The sequence below is a fragment of the Arvicola amphibius genome, chromosome 8 (assembly GCF_903992535.2).
Source record: "Arvicola amphibius chromosome 8, mArvAmp1.2, whole genome shotgun sequence".
NCBI classification, from domain to species: domain Eukaryota; kingdom Metazoa; phylum Chordata; class Mammalia; order Rodentia; family Cricetidae; genus Arvicola; species Arvicola amphibius.
In genome coordinates, this window is record NC_052054.1 from 87,694,080 (window position 1) to 87,713,066 (window position 18,987).

General features: G+C 37.3%; 1 protein-coding gene across 1 annotated transcript in view; it reads left to right on the forward strand.

Annotated features, from left to right (window-relative positions):
* Positions 1-17,312, forward strand: part of Vapa (VAMP associated protein A) — a 58,901-nt gene extending 41,589 nt beyond the window's left edge. Inside the window, 7 exon segments of the mRNA XM_042055617.1 lie at positions 668-688; positions 691-819; positions 2,406-2,509; positions 3,137-3,217; positions 10,218-10,331; positions 15,101-15,274; positions 16,550-17,312. Coding sequence (XP_041911551.1) covers positions 668-688; positions 691-819; positions 2,406-2,509; positions 3,137-3,217; positions 10,218-10,331; positions 15,101-15,274; positions 16,550-16,708 — 782 coding nt within the window. The 3' untranslated portion in view covers positions 16,709-17,312.
* Positions 17,313-18,987: the final 1,675 nt, after the last annotated feature.

Below are 18,987 nucleotides of genomic sequence, written 5' to 3' on the forward strand. Positions count from 1 at the left end.
TGTCACATCTCATAGCCTATTTTTAAAAAAATGAGGATATACTGGTTAGGTAGCGCTGGATCAGCTTTTTGAGTTCTATGTCCTTGCAATTTTGTTGAGTTACAGAACCAAAGCTCTAAGACAAAAACTTTGTATCTAGATAGATATGACACACTGTTCATAAGTACTTAACAAGTATGTGAGTGTGTGGAGTGAGAATCGAGAAGCTTAAGAGCAGAGACTTCACTGTTGGCCTTATGGATGTGAAGATTGGTGTGGTGAAGACTGCTGGGGAACTCTTTGGGTCATGTGGCATAAACACACCTTAAAAATAGAATTGTAGCTCACAGGGTGACTCTTGGGTGGAGGTGTTTGTTGCTGAGTCTGAGGACCTGAGTTCAGTTTCTGGTACCCACAAATGGAGGAGAGCACCAACCCCAAAGCGTTGTCTTCTGATCTCCACACAGGCACTGTGGCATGCACTGTTCATATGTACAACACACAAATGTGATAAATAAATGTAATTAAAGTTAAAGAACTAAAATCATAAATTTATGCTTAGATTTATCAGAAGATGAAGAGAACATTCTTATTTTCTATAGAAAATGGGGTTGGTTATACTAATTTAATCTTGAGTTCTGTTTTGTTGTGAATTCAGTTTTAATTTTTTCTCTTTTGAACCTTACAGGCCCCTTCACAGATGTAGTCACTACAATCTTAAATTGCGAAATCCATCGGATAGAAAAGTGTGTTTCAAGTGAAGGACTACAGCACCTCGCCGGTACTGTGTGCGGCCCAACAGTGGAATTATTGACCCAGGGTCAATTGTGACTGTTTCAGGTAGCAAGCAGTTCATGCCCTGCTCTTTTGCAGTTTTGAATATGACATTCCATGACTTTTACAGTGTTTTCATATGTTTATTATTTGGCTTCAGTTTTTGCTTAAAGGTGTTCTTTGAATACTTTTGGTTTTTTGAGACAGGGTTTCTCTGTAGCTTTGGATCCTGTCCTGAACTAGCTCTTGTAGACCAGGCTGGCTTCAGACTTGCTTGCCTCTGCCTCCCGAGTGGTGGGATTAAAGGCGTGTGCCACCACTGTCCAGCTATTCTTTGGATATCTTGCCATACAAAAAGTTTACTGAAACTTTTTCACTCATTTGTGTGTGGTATATGATTAATTATTGTCAATTTGAAACATCGCATCTATTCTTTATTTCTATAGCTCACCACCATATTCTTTGTTCTTACAAGTTTATCTTTGAAAATGGCACTGTTTTGCTGTTCCATGCAACTACAGAAGTGTATTTAGTCTTTTGCTTAAAAATGTGTACCTGTTTTTGGCCTCCTTATAAAGTCAGATGAGTCTTGATGCCTTTCAGTGTAAGTGCCAGTGGTGTCTGACCTTGAAAACTGCACTGCTCTTTGTCCTTTGTGTGTTGCTGACAGTGGTTTGTTCCATACATGTGTCATTTATTCTTGCTGGTGGAGTCTGCGGTATTACCGAAAATGTCTTCTATAAGCTGTTCATTCTTTTCCCAGGCAGCCCTTCTAAAGAGACAGTACTGCTTAACAACATCTATCATATTGTAAAATAGGCAGCAAGTCTGAGGATGTGTGTGGCTCCGTGTAGCTTACTTGTGAGAGAGCCTCTGACTTCACAGACTTCTTTTTTAAACAATGTATCTTTTTTCTTTTTCTTTTTTTTTTGGGGGGGGGGGGCGGAAACAATAGTTCTCAACTTCTGCTAATTACAGAGGGAGCAGGAAAACACATGGGTTCTCTATTTGTCATGTCAGATCTTTGGGGGAGTATGGCATAAAAACGTATATTAAAATCCCTAGTGACTACCGATAATACTCTGAAAATTTTAAGATAACCCTACAGCTTTTACGTTCAAACACATAAAATATTAAAATATCAAATTATATAAGGCCCATTGGAAATATTTAGAAGTAAACCCTCACTACAAAAATGCCATTTACATCTGTAATAATTACTAATTTATTATCTCTGATCTTGGATTTGTGTCACATAGATTGAGGATCCCGATTGAACTCACAGAGCCTTAAAACTTTTGTAAGCTTCTCAGATCTATAGGCATAAAAAGTGAATGCTGTTGGGATTCTAGAATAAAGTCTAAACACCAAGAAGTCATGGTTTCCTTTATTAATTAGATCTAAACAAAATACACCCTTGAGTAATTGTTTAAAATCCCGTCTAGAAAACCAAATTATATTAAAACAATGTCTCAGTTGTCTAAACTAAAATCACCACAAAAAAGAATTTAATAATAATTGAACGTAATAAAGTTGATTGTACATCTTGAGAATGAGTTTTTGAACACATCTTGATTTTCTTTAAATTTGTGTGTTACTGAGGTAATAGGAGATAAAACGTCAAAGATAATGTGTCTTTTCTTTTTATTTAGTAATGCTACAGCCCTTTGATTATGATCCAAATGAAAAGAGTAAACATAAGTTCATGGTACAGACAATTTTTGCTCCACCAAATATTTCAGATATGGAAGCTGTGGTAAGTGTAGAAGTACAGAAATTTTTATTTTTTTGGATTTAATAGTTCAGACTTTGGGTTTTGTTTAGCTCTCAGAAATCCTGATTTCCTTACCAAAAATTAAATATCTGTTAGTCTGTTCAGAACAAAATTTGATTTAAAGAATGAAAAAGTCTTGAAATACTGTTTTCTTAGAAACATTTAGAAATGTTAACACGAAGAAGAAAGTCACGTGTATTGCTAATGTCATTGCCGTTTATCTCATTATATTGTTTGTTTTATTGGGTGTGTGAGGGGGCATGTGCGAGTCAGAGGGCAGCTTGGTGGAGTTGGTTCTCTCATTCTACAATGGTTCCTAGGATTGAACTTAGGTCATCAGTGTTGGCAGCAGCTGCCTTTCCCTTCAGAGCCAGCTCATGGGCTCAGGGCCAGTGTCATTTTAGGTGATGGTGATGGTAGGTCTGTCATTTCTAAAGGTGCAGTGACATGGCAGATGATTGCAGCAGTTGGCAAGTACCCTAGCTGAGCATAGTTTTCTGAGCTGCTGTGCTCAGGCTTCAGTTGTCCCTTTAGGTAAAACCTGCTTGCCACAATCCTCTCTCATGTTTGGTTTCTGTTTTTTTTTTTCCTCTTTTTTTTCTTTTTAAGTGGAAAGAGGCAAAACCTGATGAATTAATGGATTCTAAATTGAGATGTGTATTTGAAATGCCGAATGAAAATGATAAACTGGTAAGTAAAAACCGTTAGGTAGTTGATTATCCTCGTCCTATTTGGGACAGAGGGTGGTGAGTCTATCTAATGAGATTTAAGCTTAAAAAATCTTGATAATGTAGTTTGAGTTTTAAAGTATTTTATTTGGCTAAGAAGAAATAAATATTATTTGTTAGGTCCAAATTTTAGGGTGGGGAGAAAGAAATTCTGGCAGTGCCTTCAAATCTTATTTTTTTAAAATGATATATGCATACAGAAAAATAATTAAGAAGGATTAGATTAGAACCTCTTTGAGTAACTGTATCAGTATTCTTGGGATAAAATACAATTTATGGGGATAGGTGGTTTTTTTTCCAGTTTAGCCTTTACCAAGTATTTTGAGTATTTTGTTTTTGATCAAAGTCAATTTTAATTTTTAGCAAAGGGTTTGTTGTTGTTTATTGAGGAGTATTCAACAGTCAAGTTTTTGGGCCTGAGGGATAGATGTGTTTAGTTAAAGCAGACCAGTGGCTTGGGATTTGTTGGGTGGCCGTGGTTCCCTTATTCCTGTCTTCTTTCTGGTTCGGTGGCGCACACCTTTAATCCCAGCACTCGGGAGGCAGAGGCATGCGGATCTCTGAGTTCGAGACCAGCCTGGTCTACAAGAGCTAGTTCCAGGACAGGCTCCAAAGCTACAGAGAAACCCTGTCTCAAAAAACCAAAAAAAAAAAAAGAAAAAAAAAGAAAAAGAATCTTATATGCGGGTGGTTGTTTTGTCTTAATATATGTCTGTGCACCGCTTGTGTCCTAATGCCCTCTGAGACCACAAGAGGGCATAGGACCCCCTGGAACGGGTTACAGATGACCTCCGGCTTCTGTGTTGGAGTGTGCTGGGGATGGAGCCCAGGTCCTGTGGAGGAGCAGCCAGGGCTGTTAATCACTGAACCATCTCTTCAGTTCTGTGGATTTGAATTTTTCCTGTAGTTTATAGGAGAGAGTGTTTTTATGTGTTTTGAAATATAAAATAATGTGGGTTAATATAAACGGTATAATATGGTTTTTAGTGTGACTTGACTCTTGATTTGATCTGTTAACATTTGCTCTGTTCAAAAGTAAACCATATTTTAAAAAGCTGAAATGAAGATGCTTTTGAATGTTAATTAGGTATTGAACAGTAACTCACTGAATTTTCAGCACAACCTTTTAAAGTGAATCTGAGTTATAATTGCCAAGAGTAAAAAGTGTGGTGTGTGCTTTTTCATATTAGTTTTCTTTTTTGTTGGCTCAAACAATGTTAATGGCCTCCATTGTCCTTTGTATTTAACAACAGAAGAGGTAATGCTTATCTGGATTGACATCACTTTAAAATTACATTTGGATCTTATTTTACTTGAGACTTCTTTTTAACCATTATCTTTATAATAGTTTACTAGACACAGATCTGTTTATCTTTCTTTAGGCTTTCACTATACTCTCGATAATGAACAAGTTAAGAGTGAAAAATTCAATCTGAGGAAGTTAGAGCTTAGATATTAATGTGTTCAGAGAGGTTCTTACTGCTTTAAAAACCAGCAAGGAATTGATAGGCATAGAGCCCGTTTTCCAGACCATGAGGAAGAGCAGGCATATGGACATACAAGAGAAGCCAGCCCACAGCCATGGAAGAAAGCACTGGGACCCTGAAATTGGAACATCTGCTATAGAGTTTTTTGTTTCAAAAAACTAGGCATTAGGCAGAAAATATGACATACACTGGTGAGGGTATACACAATGAACTCATGCCCAGCTTTTTATAATTGCTAGGTCATAAACACCTAGATTTTACTTGTCCTTTTTGTAGCCTAGAGAATTGGTTATTTCTTCTGTCTCAGTTTCCCTGTGCTAGCATCAAAAGGGTACCACCATTCGTGGCTTTATGTATAATTTTAAGACACATCCTAGACATTTGATTTTATTCATTATTAACATGTGTATTTCTCTGAGGACTTAAAGGCCTATTGAAGAGTTCTAATAATTTGTTATTATGTTTTTAAATTTTAATGTATTCACATTCATTAAACTGTCCAGGCAGGATTCAGATTTGTTCTTCAGATGTCATTAAAATATTCTTTTTTGTAGTTTGTTTGAATTGAGCTGAAAAGGAAATCCAAGTAATACAAATGATTTATTTCTTTAACTTAATGGCTTTTGCTTTACTCTTCTAAAAGTAATAAATGAACTGGATTTGCCTGTGCTTTGCTGCATGCCAGATTTTTTTATTTTTATTTGTGGGGGCTGGAGAGATGGCTCAGAGGGTAAGGGCACTGGCTGCTCTTCCAGAGGTCCCGAGTTCAATTGCCAGCAGTACATTGTATGCTTAATAAATAAATCTTAAAAAAATTTTTGTTTATGTATGTGTTTGCAATGTACTCGGGGGTGTGGATCAGAACAGAGTGCTGGATCCCGGAGCTAGAATTATAGGCAGTTGTGAACTACTTGATATTGGGGTCTGATCTTCAGTCCTGTGTAAGAGCAGCAACTGTTCTTAACTGCTGAGACACAGTAGGTTTGTATGATACCATTCTTGTGTCACGTAGTTTCGTTGTTTAATATTTGTTACTGTAAGTTGGATCCTAGAAGCTTGATCGAATTTAGATTTGTTTTTGGTGGTGGTTGTAGATGTTATTGGCAAAGTGCAGCATTTAGGTTAAGTGACTTTCATCCAGGGGTAGTTAACTTGTTCTCTACCTACAAGAGACTAGAGTGCTCACCCTATATCAGTATTTAATAACAGTTTCAGAAGGCAGGTTAAATGGCTCAGTCTCTTTCATTGCTGCTTCTTTTTTTTTTTTAAGACAGGGTCTCTACATATCTTACATAGCCCTGGCTGTCCTATCTATGTAGACCATACTGGCCTGTTGTAATTAATTAAAGATGTCTGTTACCATGACTGGCTTAGTTCCAGGTTTTCTTTAAAAAGTATATTTTGAAAATTTCATACACATATCCAATGTATTTAGATTATATTTACTGTCTTTTTCCTCTTGGATCTCCCTATGTGTTCTCTTTTCAACTCTATGTGGTTTTCTCTCTATTGACAAGCACATCTCTGCTCTGGTATAAGCTTTGGCCACTCCTGCCTGTCCCACCTCCTCTACTTGGAATATAATTATATAAAATGGATTACTATATATAAAAATGTAATTCATGCCTTCAGGAGCTGGGAAGATGGCTCAGTTGGTATAGTGTGCACAACAGGTGCTGTGTATATCTGTAACTTCAGCGCTGGAGTTGTCTTTGCCAACACCATCCTTGCTGAATTGCTGAGACCGGGTCTAGGGGAGAAACTCCTGGGAAATAGGATGGAAAGAGATTGAGGATGACACCCAACCTTAATCTTGGGCCTCCGTTTGCATGTGCTGCACATATATAAATTTATAAATACAGCTCTGTCTGTCTCACACACATTCAAATAAGCATTTGTGTTGTAACGTCATACAGTTACTACATTATTCTTAGATTGGCTGGGTAGGAGGCTCTTTAGGTTGGTTCTTAGGACATTTGACCCAAGTAACCAGTAGTAACTTTCTTTAATTTTTTAGTTACATATATTAGTTGTGCATAATAGGTTTTATTGTTGTATTTTCTTGAATGTTCATTATATATTTTGATCATATTCATTTCCCATTACCCTCTTTTTTTCTAATGCCTACTCATTAATTCCTTTTCTTTTTCCAACTGTCCCTACTTCTGCTTTCATGCCTTTTTCATTAAAGTGGTTGCAGGAGGACAGGTGCCATTTTGTTTACAGGTCTTTGTTGACCTTACTAAATGATGAGCGAAGAAAAACACGTCTTCCTCTCCAGCAGCAGTTAACCGAGTGTAAGCACTCGGGGTCGAATGGGCTCCGTGAGCTTTCTGTGGTAGGGTTTGGTAGGCTCAGCCTTGTGGGTCTCTTGTGTAGGTAGTCGTAGTTGCTGTGAATTGAAGAGTGTTGCATTAGTGTCCTGCAGGGAGATCAGAGCTTCCATTTCTTCCAACATTAACATTTTTCCTTTTCCTAGAGCTGTGGAGAGGATGCTATGTATGTTCTGTGTGGATTAACATGTGACAGTCACATACATAGTCTCAGTGTTTTGACCAGTTGTGAGCATCTTCAGTTATTACTGACTTAGGAACTTTTTTTAAAAAAAATTATTTCAAGTGTATGCATATTTTGTCTTCATGTGTATCTGCTGGGAATCTAACCTTGGTCCTCTGGAAGAGCAGCCAGTGTTCTTAGCCTCTGAGCCCTCTCCAGCCCTTTAGGAACTTTTTCATTGTAATATAGCCAAGATTTTTCCAGGCCCAGACTTGGAATCATTCCTTAAACTTTGAAAGTGTGGCATTGGCTGCTCATGTCTATAATGCCAGTACTTTGGAAATGGAAGCAGGAGGATTGCTTTAAGTTCCAGGTCAGCTTATGCTACTCAGTAGTTAAGACCTTCTCTTATAAAACTAAACCAAACAAAACTCTGGGTCCTTTCAGTTGGTAAGAACAGTCAGGTCACTAGATGGACAATGACTTTGAGACAGAGCATTACTTTGCATAACAGATCCTTATATGGACCTCCTTTTTTGGCATCAGTATAGACCTCCTTTGTAACTCTCATAGTCCTTAGTCTTGCTGATCAGTTTTTGTTTTGTTCTGTCATTTTGGAAGACAGGGTCTCTACCAGCATGCCCAGAACTCACTGTATGCATAGGCTGTCCTCAGAATTGTGGCAGTCCTTCTATCCCTGCATCTTGGAGTGCTTGTATTTTAGGAGTGAACTCTTGATTGTCAATGGGTATTTTTACACGTTTAGAATTCCCATTTAAAGATTCACATATAAGGTGAGACATGGTGGTGATGTAGCTTAGTGAGTAGTTGGCAGGTTGAGCATACCAGAAGCCCTGGGTTTAATTCCAGCACCACCGAATCTCAGGTGGTAGAGGACACTGGCCTGTAATCCCAGCTACTCCAGAGGTTGAAACTGGAGGACAGTTAATTTCTGGAAGTGTTCTGAAAAATACTTTTGGAAATAATGATTCTCTCTCAAGCTCATTTTGCTCTTGCCACTCACCTGCAGACTCTACAAGAAATGTTTAATTAGTGTAATCTGAGAGGTGCAGTTCCGTTTGGTTACATGTCCTTCTGTCAGGTGTTGAGTTTAATGGTACATCATCCTTAATGGAAAATGTGAAACCTCAGATCACTTGATCTAAAGTCTTGATGATAGAATAAAATAGGAAGTTTCTTGGTACTTAAATCTTTTTAAACTGTCTAGAAGTACACACAAAACACTTTATCCATATTACTCTGTGATATTTAGATTTTGCTCTTAATGTCCAGTTCAGTATTACGTATAGGTGAAGTTGATGAAGGTGCTAAAAGTCGATGTCTTGATGTTAGTTTCTTCTTAGCTTTTTACTAAAATTACCTACCCCTTTCTGTATGTTTATCATAGGGTTAGTATGAAATTTGTGTTTTTGGAAGTTTAGGTTCAAAAATCTGATGCTGAGATGCAGTTTTGTCAGTTCACTTGAGTTATGGGTTTTTTTTTTTTTTTTGGCATGGCTTGCAAAACTGAGTAAAGACAAACAGTAGATTTCTAGTTTCTGCAACATCATAAAAATGTTACAGAGAAGTATGTTGGTAGTGTATATTTGTTAGAATATATGGTACAGAACCAAATAGTTTTAGTTTTTAATTACTCTTGACATAGTAAATTGACTTATATTTATCTAATGGGGCTGGAAATTGAACTCTGGTCCTGCAGCATGCTAGGTATGTGCTCTATCACGAATATATACACTAGGGCTGGTTTATTTATGAATTAACTTAAAATATGGTTTAGTTTTCAAAGATTTATTTATTATGTATACAACATTCCTTCCATGTATGCTTGCTAGAAGAGGGCACCAGATCTCATTACAGATGGTTGCTGGGAATTGTACTCAGGACCCCTGGAAGAGCAGTCAGTGCTCTTAAACTCTGAGCCATCTCTCCAGCCCCGGTTTAGTTTTTTAATTAAGTTGCTGGTAACAACTACAGTTTAGTATATGACGCTGTATGATGGCACATAGAATTTGTATTATCCTTGTTTAGTGTATGAAAATGGTGAAGTCTTTGTAGACATTCACACATTTCCCCCAGTATATGTGCATTGTGAACTAATTGTGAGACTTAGTCTCATTAATAGCCACCACACCTGACTCAGCTACTGGTTATATTTTTAAGGACTGAATGATGCTATACTGCTTTTCAACTTTTATAACCTGTTTGGTCTGATTTTGATTTAAAAACTCTACTTGATATTTTCCAGATTAAATAGTGTATTGCCCCCTACGTAACATCTGATAAAAGTTTCTGCAAAAACTTGTTTTAGATGACAAGAGGACTGAATGGAGCAGGAGTTCAGGAGCTTTTTTATAAAGACATTTTATATTTTCAAAATACATGCAGTTTTTGTTGGGACAGAATAGGTTAGATGTCTATTAAATATTATTTTGTGCCAAGCTTTTTGAGTTATTTTTTAACTCTATTAAGAGAATTTAAAAGGTAAGTAGGGAACTGTGGAGTTATGGTAGTCTAACCATATGTTTATGTGAATCTTTGGGTTTTTATTGGCCTTGTGTATTTGGGAGGTAATAGGGTCCCTGACTATAAAAGAGGCTTACGGATCATTAGCGGTTTTTAGCTTTAATGGGAAAAACTTTCGTGTTAAGTGTTACCAAAGGTAAGAGAACATGAAACTGAATATTTTTCAGGTAATGACAAGAATGAGTTTTTTTTTTTTTGAAAAGTATATATATGTTTTGTAAGTGAAGGCATATAAAAGGCCATACCTGGTTTTGTTTGAGAAATAAAAGTTAGTGCAGAAGTGTTTTTTTCTTTGATATTCTGTTTCTGATGCATTATTTTTATGAAATGTCGATGTTTTACAGGCTAAAGCCATTTCTTTTAGTCATTCCCAATATCATACAGGAGAAATCAGTTTGGTATGAATCTGAGAATATTTTTCCCATGCTACCTCAGGGTAAAACTCCGCCAGGGATTGCTTCAACTGTCACTTCAGTGTGCAGCATCAGCAGTACAGTTTCTACACCTGCCAGTTATCACATGAAGAATGATCCCAGGGAACTAAAAGAGGTGAAGCAGGTTTGTCATAGGAGCTAACAGAAGTAGGAGTCTACTAGTGTTAGTAAGTTAATGTAGATATCTAAGCAGATAAGAAATATTGAGTATATTAATAAATAGTTAGAATTCTTTTTTTCTTTTTTTTTGAGACAGGGTCTCATGTTGCCTGGGTTGGCCTCTAAACTCACTCATAGTGTAGCCAAGGATGACCTTGAACTTATCCTCCTGCCTCTAGTAAAGTGCTGAGATTGCAGCTGTTAGGACTGCACCTGGCTCTGCTGGGGATAGAGCCCAGGACTTCTACATGCAAGCAGTCTACTGACTGAGCTTCGCCATCCCCAGAATTTATATTTTAAACTGTATTTAAAAACAGTGAACTGAAAAGAACAGAGACAGCTCAGTTCTGAAACAGTGAGCAATTGAGTCACAGTTGTTGTAAGTGAACAATATTAAGTTGGTGTAATTTTTCCTGTGAATGAGATTTGGGGAGCACATGATGAAAATTGAATTTGTAGCTTGTTTGAATTAGCACAGCAGATACATAGTAAAGGTAGGAGCTGGTAAACACTGCTTTTCAACAAGCATTTGTGTTTGTAGGAAAGAAAAAAATACAAGAATGGTAACTTTTATAACTGTCATTGTTTACTTGTAATGCCCTGGGACTTAAAAAAATTGTGAATAAAAATTAGGCCATAATTTGACTCTGTATATATGTGCTTGAATGTTAATAAGATTAGGGTAGCTGAGTTTGTTGGGTGCTATGTAATTCTTTTTAGCATTTGTTACTTACTGGAAAGTTCAGAAATGTTATAATTAAGATTAATAGTTAAACGAGTGGTGGTGGTGCACACCTTTAATCCCAGCACTCGGGAGGCAGAGGCAGGCGGATCTCTGAGTTCGAGGCCAGCCTGGTCTACAAGAGTTAGTTCCAGGACAGGCTCTAGAAACTACAGGGAAACCCTGTCTCGGGAAAAAAAAAAAAAAAAAAGATCAATAGTTAAATGCTATACGTTCTTATACTTTAATTTGGCTTAGAAGAAGAAATGCATACAATAAGGCTTAAAAAATTTTTTAGTTTAATTTTATATGTGTGGGTGTTTTGCCTATGTGTTGTATGCATGTGTACACATATGCCTTGTGCCAATGGAGGTCAGAAGAGGACATAAGATCCCCTGGGACTAGAATTACAGATGGTTGTGAGCCACCATGTTGGTGCTAGGAATCAAACCCAGGTCTTCTGGAAGAACAACCAGTGTTTTTTGTTTCCCCCCACCGTAGCATCTCTAGCCCCCTAAAAAGGCTTTAAAAATATCTTCTATTAGCTGAATGTGTTGGTGCAGTGGCATGCACCTTTAATCCTAACTTTAATCCTAATTCTGGGAGGCAGAGAGAGGCAGAAAGCTCTTGTGAGTTCAGAGGCAACCTGGTCTGTATAGCTAGTTTCAAGCTAGCTATGGCTGCATGGTAACCTGTCTCCAACATACAAAATTTTATCTAAATTTATAATTATGTTTGGCTTTATAATTTATAGTTATTTATTTATGCTGATCATGGGCCTAGAGAAACTATACATTTGCTGTTCGTTTAGAAAAAATTCAGAGAGCATTGTTTTTCAGATATTTCAATTCACAGATTAAAACTTTAAATTGACAGTATAGCCATAGTTTAGGTACATCATCTTTATGTATTGACACCCTTTATTCAAAATAGTGACCTAAAAATGTCCTTTAGTTCCTTTCTTCTCAGAGCTTCATTGCAAATACTTGGCTCTGCTGAAGATTTCACCTTTGCTTTCTGTGTCCAATCCCTAGCTCCTTTCTGATTGCCCCCTGCAAAGTTATTAAAATTGAAGTCCTTCTGGGGCTACTGCATATAGGCAAAAGAATATAAAATAGTGGAAAATGTATAACATAATTGGTATGCTGTCTTGACACAGTCTTGACTCTTAGCTTATTCTTACTTGAGGTATTAACGTGATGTTACTGTTGGTTTGTAAGGGTCACAGCATGTGACCCTTTCCCTCTTCCTCTTCCTCCTTTCCCCTCCCTCCCCCTTCCTCCCTCCTTCTTTTCTCCTTCCTCCTTCTTTCTTCTTTCTTCTCGCTTATTTTATGGCCCTAAGAACTATCTTCTTTTTATATCAATCTGAAGGAACTTACGGAGCAAGCTGGTTTTCTGCAGCCAGACTCAATAATGGAGGTTCCCATTGGAAGTGCCAAGTCACCTGTGTAGTGTTCCTCAGAGATGACTCGGCTTTCCTCTTGATCCCCAACTGAGCTAGATTGTGTATGTTTATACATTAGAAATGCACAAATTAGATTCTTACTGCATCTGCTATGTATTGTAAATAGTTTTTAGGAGTTTTAAACAGCTACATATTCCAAACAATAGGAAATTACCCATCAGACTTCCACAAAAGTGAAATGTTGAGTGGTTTTGATAGGTACCAAATAGAATAATGAAATGTTATATCACTTTAAGTAATTAAAAGATACATAAAACAAGATGCACACCTACATTTTTATATGAATGCTGGCTCTTTTAATTTGTAGTACTTGGGATTGAACTAAGGACTTTAGTACTAGAGGATAAAAGGAATAGTAGTTTGTTTTTTGATTGATACAGAAATAGTGGTTGTAGTGCAGTGCAGTGTGTGTGTGTGTGTGTGTGTGTGTCTGTCTGTCTGTCTGTCTGTCTGTGTTTTGATCTTGATATAGTCCTGGATCTTACTATGTAGACATGGCTGGCCTTTAATTCACGGAGATCCCCTTTATCTGCCTGGATTAAAGGCATGCACTCACTGCATCCCACATAGAAATTTTATGAGAATTAAATTTTTTTGTTTTAAAGTCATTGGAATTCCCCTCTCCCAATATTAGCTTCATATATATCATCCTGTAGTCAACATTGGGCTAACAGTATGATTTTTCTCTTAACTTTTGGCCCCCACTACTGGGGTTTGAGCCTATGACCTTAGGTATGTGAGACAAATGCTCTAGGCCCAGTACTTTCTTCGTTCTTAAGCAATACTTAAGAACTCTGTTTGCCTTTTGTTGAATATTGCCTCCTCTACAGAGGGAGGCACATGTCTTCCTTTTTGAAAGTCAAGTTGGATTGTGCGGGATGGGAACGAAAACTCACTTTGAAGTGAATTTTAATTGTTGTCAAGAAAAAAACATTTTAGCAAAATATATCAGGTACAGGTTTTTTATGACAGAAATGGCCTTGCTTGGGCATTGGCGAGATTATGGTAAAGAATAGTGTCAGAAAGAGAAGCTCAGCTAATTGAGGTAAACGTCTCTTCAACTTTGAAGGAAGCTCCACTTCTCAACTGTGAAACTTGCAAAGTGGGAAAATCTGCCTACAGGTCAGATATCTAGTGTTGTGCATTAGAACCCCTTGTTGCCTTCACAATGTACTGGCATAGGTAGCCTCAGGAGGAAAGCTTGATTTTTAGCTTATGGTTTGAGGGAACAGTCATCTGGCAGTGATAGCTGGTAGTCACATTGTGCCTTCAGGCAGGAAACAACAGTGAATGCCAGTGCTCAGTTTTCTTTTATTGTTTAGGGCCTAGTTCATGTAATGGTGCCACCTTACTTAACCTAGTATAGAATGTTTCCAGTCTCTCCCCCTCACCCCCCATAGGGTTGTTTACAGTCAGTCCTAGGTGATTCTAGACCTGGCAGCCCCTGGCAGCCAGATGGATATGCAGTCTCTGATCTTGGTACGAATGTCAGGGAATTTAATTTTGTAAATGCCTTGATTAGCAGTTTATATTTGGATAAAGCTTGCCTTTATCTTTTATTTTTATTCATTTATTTTTTGGTTGTCAGTAGCAAACCCAGGCTTTTTTGTTTTCTATCAAATGCTCTTTTACTGACTTAACCTCCTAAGCCACCTGAATTTTTAACTGCTGGAAATCTAAAATGAGAAAGATGACTATGCTATGATGGTGTGCAGTGGCATGAATAATGTTGGGATGAAGGAAACAGTTTAGTTTACAAACTTAGAAACAGTGTTAGTGAGAAGGATTAATTTGGACCTTGCAGTTTTGAAAATTGTTTTAATTTACTTCTTAAATTGTACACCACAATGGATCACACTAACTGGACAGTCTTAGAATTTGAAGACTCATTTGTGTGTAAGACCACAGATCGCTTCCTCCACTCATTGCAGTGATCTGCCTTTCTCCCTTTCAATATTTGTATCTTTTAGTTACTTTATTCCATTAGTAGACATGAGATTTGTTTTGGCTGAATGTTCTTAGGCAGCTGCAAATTTACTGGAAAGATTATCAGGCTGTCCTGTAACTTCTAGTTCCTAAAACCTCTTTTGATTGCAGAGTCAGACCATTGGAAACTACCTGGAGTTAGTCATTTTGTGTATTTTCCTGGACTGACTACTGTTGGCCAAAGTGTGTGCTTAGGGGTAAAAATAACAAGAGAATTAAGCTCTTCTCCTAGCTTTTGAAATTCTGGAGGAAAGAATGTAAAAGATCAATTATTATGATACCTTTTAAATGCTATGTTAAGGTAAGTGCCAAGGGTGCAGGAGTAGAGGAAATAGACTGTTTATTTTGATTTATCTAACTGCTATTTATTGACATACTTTACTGAAAATTGTCTACAGGTAACCTTATTTGGTACCAGTAAAGTCTTAATAATTATTTGAAACTTGTCACCTTTTTAGGAAAATTTTTAGAAAAATGTAGAGTTTAGATTTTTATTAGTTAAAATCTATAATTGTTTTTAGCTGAAGATTCCCAATATTTTTGAAATACAGAATGATATGGAACCTAGCAAAGCTGTTCCACTGAATGCATCCAAACAAGATGGACCCCTGCCAAAACCACATAGTGTTTCACTCAATGACACGGAAACAAGGAAACTGATGGAAGAGTGTAAGAGGCTTCAGGGAGAGATGATGAAGCTGTCAGAAGAAAACCGACACCTGAGAGTAAGTTTTCTGGGTTGGAAATGAGTGAATTGGAATGACGGTACAGAGAATGTGGTAGTGTCTTTTAGCAGTCTCTGTATGTTTATATTTAATCTTCTTACTAATTATTTAACTCATTTGATTGCTCTTATTACCTGGAGCTAATTAGTATAAGACTAAAGAAATGAAGTTTCTGGAAATCCAGTGATGGAAATGAAATAGGTGTATTTAGTGTTTTGACTTTTGATAGGATTATATTCCTGATAAACCCATTGGAAGGTGAAGTTATCCCAAGTTGAAAATGCACCTGATGCATATAACCTTAATTACACAACACACTAGCGCTGTTTATCCCTGCAGTTGTGTGTCTGGCTAGGACAGTAGTGTGATGCTCAGAGGATAGAGCACTTGTCTCTACCCTAGACCAGAATCGACAGTACAGCTGGCAGTGACGTCTGTCATCCTTCACACCCTAATATCAGAGTAGGAAACTGAACTGAAATGAAGTTAAAGATGCTGTCTAAATGTGGCTGAGGAATGGTGTCTAATTTCCTCAGGACCACCTGACACATGCTATCATAACAGCTACCTGCTTTAAGAACCTGTTGCTGCCTAAACCTGGGACTTTGTGAGACTATTTCAGTAAGAAGGGAGCAGCTCATTCTTTTACATGGAGTAAGGAAGGACTTTAATACAAAGTAGCAGTTTTCAGTCTAATCGAGAGCTTCCGTGGTTAAACCTGTCATTCATATCTTGTTGCTTTGAACATATTAAAACTCCTTGGTAATGGTTTCTCACCTAAAATATACCTCTTCTCTAAATTCTTAATATACTATCCACCACAAAATATGCCCTTGTGTGTCTGCCATGTGGGTTTCCAAGTTGTATTGAGTCAGTGAACCTGCTGAGTGTAATGTGCTATTGCTAGTCCTTGGCTAATAGCTGTAACCAATTTAAAATAGCACAGGGCATATGGGAAGTAAGAGTACATAGTTTTCTAGGAGGAATACACTCCTCAGCTTCTGTTTTTAAAGTCAGTGTTATTGAGATGTAAGTTACATCACATGAACGCATTCATTGTGATTGTTTGGGCAGGTTTATAGAATTATCCAGCTATCACTTTAATGCAGTTGTAGAATTTTTCATAATTCCACAGGTTCCCACAGTAAATAGTGGTTAATTCTTGCTATTTGTAACCATATACATCTACTGATCTCCTTTCTGTCTGTAGGAACTTACAGCTCTGGCACTGACCTGTATTTGTTTTAAAAATCTCTTTTGTGTATTTTCCTCCAGGATGAAGGTTTACGGCTTAGAAAGGTAGCACATTCGGATAAACCGGGATCCACCTCAGCTGCATCCTTCAGAGATAACGTCACCAGTCCTCTTCCTTCTCTTCTGGTTGTAATTGCAGCCATTTTCATTGGATTCTTTCTAGGGAAATTCATCTTGTAGAGTGAAGCATGCAGAGTGCTATTTCTTTTTTTTCTCTCGACCAGAAAAAGATTTGTTTACCTACCATTTCATTGGTAGTATGGCCCGCGGTGACCATTTTTTGTGTGTACAGCGTCATATAGGCTTTGCCTTTAATGATCTCTTACGGTTAGAAAACACAATAAAAACAAACTGTTCGGCTACTGGACAAATTGTATATTATCAGATCATCACTAGCAGATGTCAGTTGCACATTCAGTTCTTTATGAAATTCATAAATAAAGAATTGTTCTTTCTTTGTGGTTTTAATAAGAGTTCAAGAATTGTTCAGTCTTGTAAATGTTATTTTAATAATCCCTTTAAATTTTATCTGTTGCTGTTACCTCTTGAAATATGATTTATTTAGATTGCTAATCTCACTCATTCAGGAAATGCCAAGAGGTTTTCTGTGGGGAAATGGTGCCTCTTACTGTGTAAATTTTCTCCTTTACCTTTGCTAATATCATGGCAGAATTTTTCTTACCCCTTGTGAGGCAGTTTGTTGACTGAGTTTTTCATCCTTACAATCCTGTCCCATGGTATTTAACATAAAAAAAATAAAACTGTTAACAGATTCTTGCTCGGATAGCTTGCTTGTGTTTGCCATGTCATTGGGGCTGGGATAGGGTGTGGGTGAGCCAGGAAGTCTCCTCTGCAACAATGGGACTTTGTAATGCATACTGTAGTCTGTGTGAAACTCTTCCCAGTATTTCACTGCTTGCAACTGAAAGTCTTCAGTCTGTTTGAAGAAATGGATACAATTTCAAGCTAATGTAGTTAATTTGGGAGACCATATTAACTTTAGGAAATATAAAAGTGTTATAATTCCTAATGGCTTTCATGTATGCCAGCTGACTGCATCATTGTTCAGTTAACTCCATTCTTAATCAGGGATTTTTGTGGTTTTTTTTTTTTTTCCCAATTTTTTTTATTGGTTTTTCGAGACAGGGTTTCTCTGTAGATTTGGATCCTGTCCTGGAACTAGCTCTTGTAGACCAGGCTGGCCTCAAACTCACAGAGATCTGCCTGCCTCTGCCTTCTGAGGGTTGGCAGTAAAAGCGTGTGCAACCATCGCCTGGCTCTGTATTTCTTAATAGTTAAAAACAATTGTTTCCTATTTTGGAAATCAGTATTACAAGCAAACTTTGGGGATTTAGGTTTTGAAAATCAAACCTTTTTGATTTTTTCAATTTAATCTGTTAACCGTGTGAAACAGTTGCAATTTGAAAGATCATAGACTAATGCTTCCCTGAACCTTAGTCTTATGTCTTAATTTAAATTAGTCATACTAGGGATGAACAATTTTGGAGTCAGAAAGTGTACCCAGCTTTCAACTGAGTATAGTTTATTACAGGCGAATTTGTGTTCTCAAAACTAGGTGTTGGTTTTGTAAAATTGTATTCTCTTGGAAAAGAAATGGGGTTGTGGGGGCTTAATTTGCAGTGAAGTATGTTACAGGTCTACACATTTCATGAAAGAGTGACATGTTCTCAAGTATTTAGGTTGTATTGAATTTCTTGGATTATAGATAATGTATTATATTCTATGATGGCTTGTAACAAAACTTCCTGCTTGATGTAGTAGTTAACTGAAAAAGAAGTTAGTTAAGGCTTAACTATTGCTAGCTTGCTTCTGCAAGTGATGTTCCTGTTGCTGTGTGCAGTACCGCCACGTCCGCTCCCTCCCCTCTGATGGGAGCGCATGGTAACACTCTTACATTTTTTTCCTGTAAGAATAGGGTCAGCAGCTCTGGGTTTGAAATTCTATATAAAATTACTGTCAGTGGTGATAAGTTCAAGCTTGCTTAAAGTACCTTTTAGAGAAGAAAACCTGTTTAGAAAATGCTCCCTGTAATTTTGTTCTGTTTTTCAGGCCCTTTTTTGTAGCTGAAGAGTCTAAGACCTTACAAGGGGCTATAAGGAGAACTTCCTGGTGTCTCACATGCTCTTAGAGACTGTTTAAACCAGAAATCTGGTTTCCTGGTTGTAGCTGTAAAAAAAATAAATTATTCTTACTAGAGACTTCATACCATAAGACTACAGGCTATTAGAGTCTATACCTAGTGTTCAGGCTGCAGTGTCTGTTGATGGCGGTGGAAAGTACATTCTAGGTTTTACAAAGTACGTTGTTTAGAGCCTGGTTTTGAGGTAGATTATATCATCTTTTGAAAATAGACATGGGCCTCCTGTCTTTTTTCTATAGGAGACTTGATATTTTTTGTTGTTTTTTAATTGCTCTGAGAAACGTGATCAAATTATTTC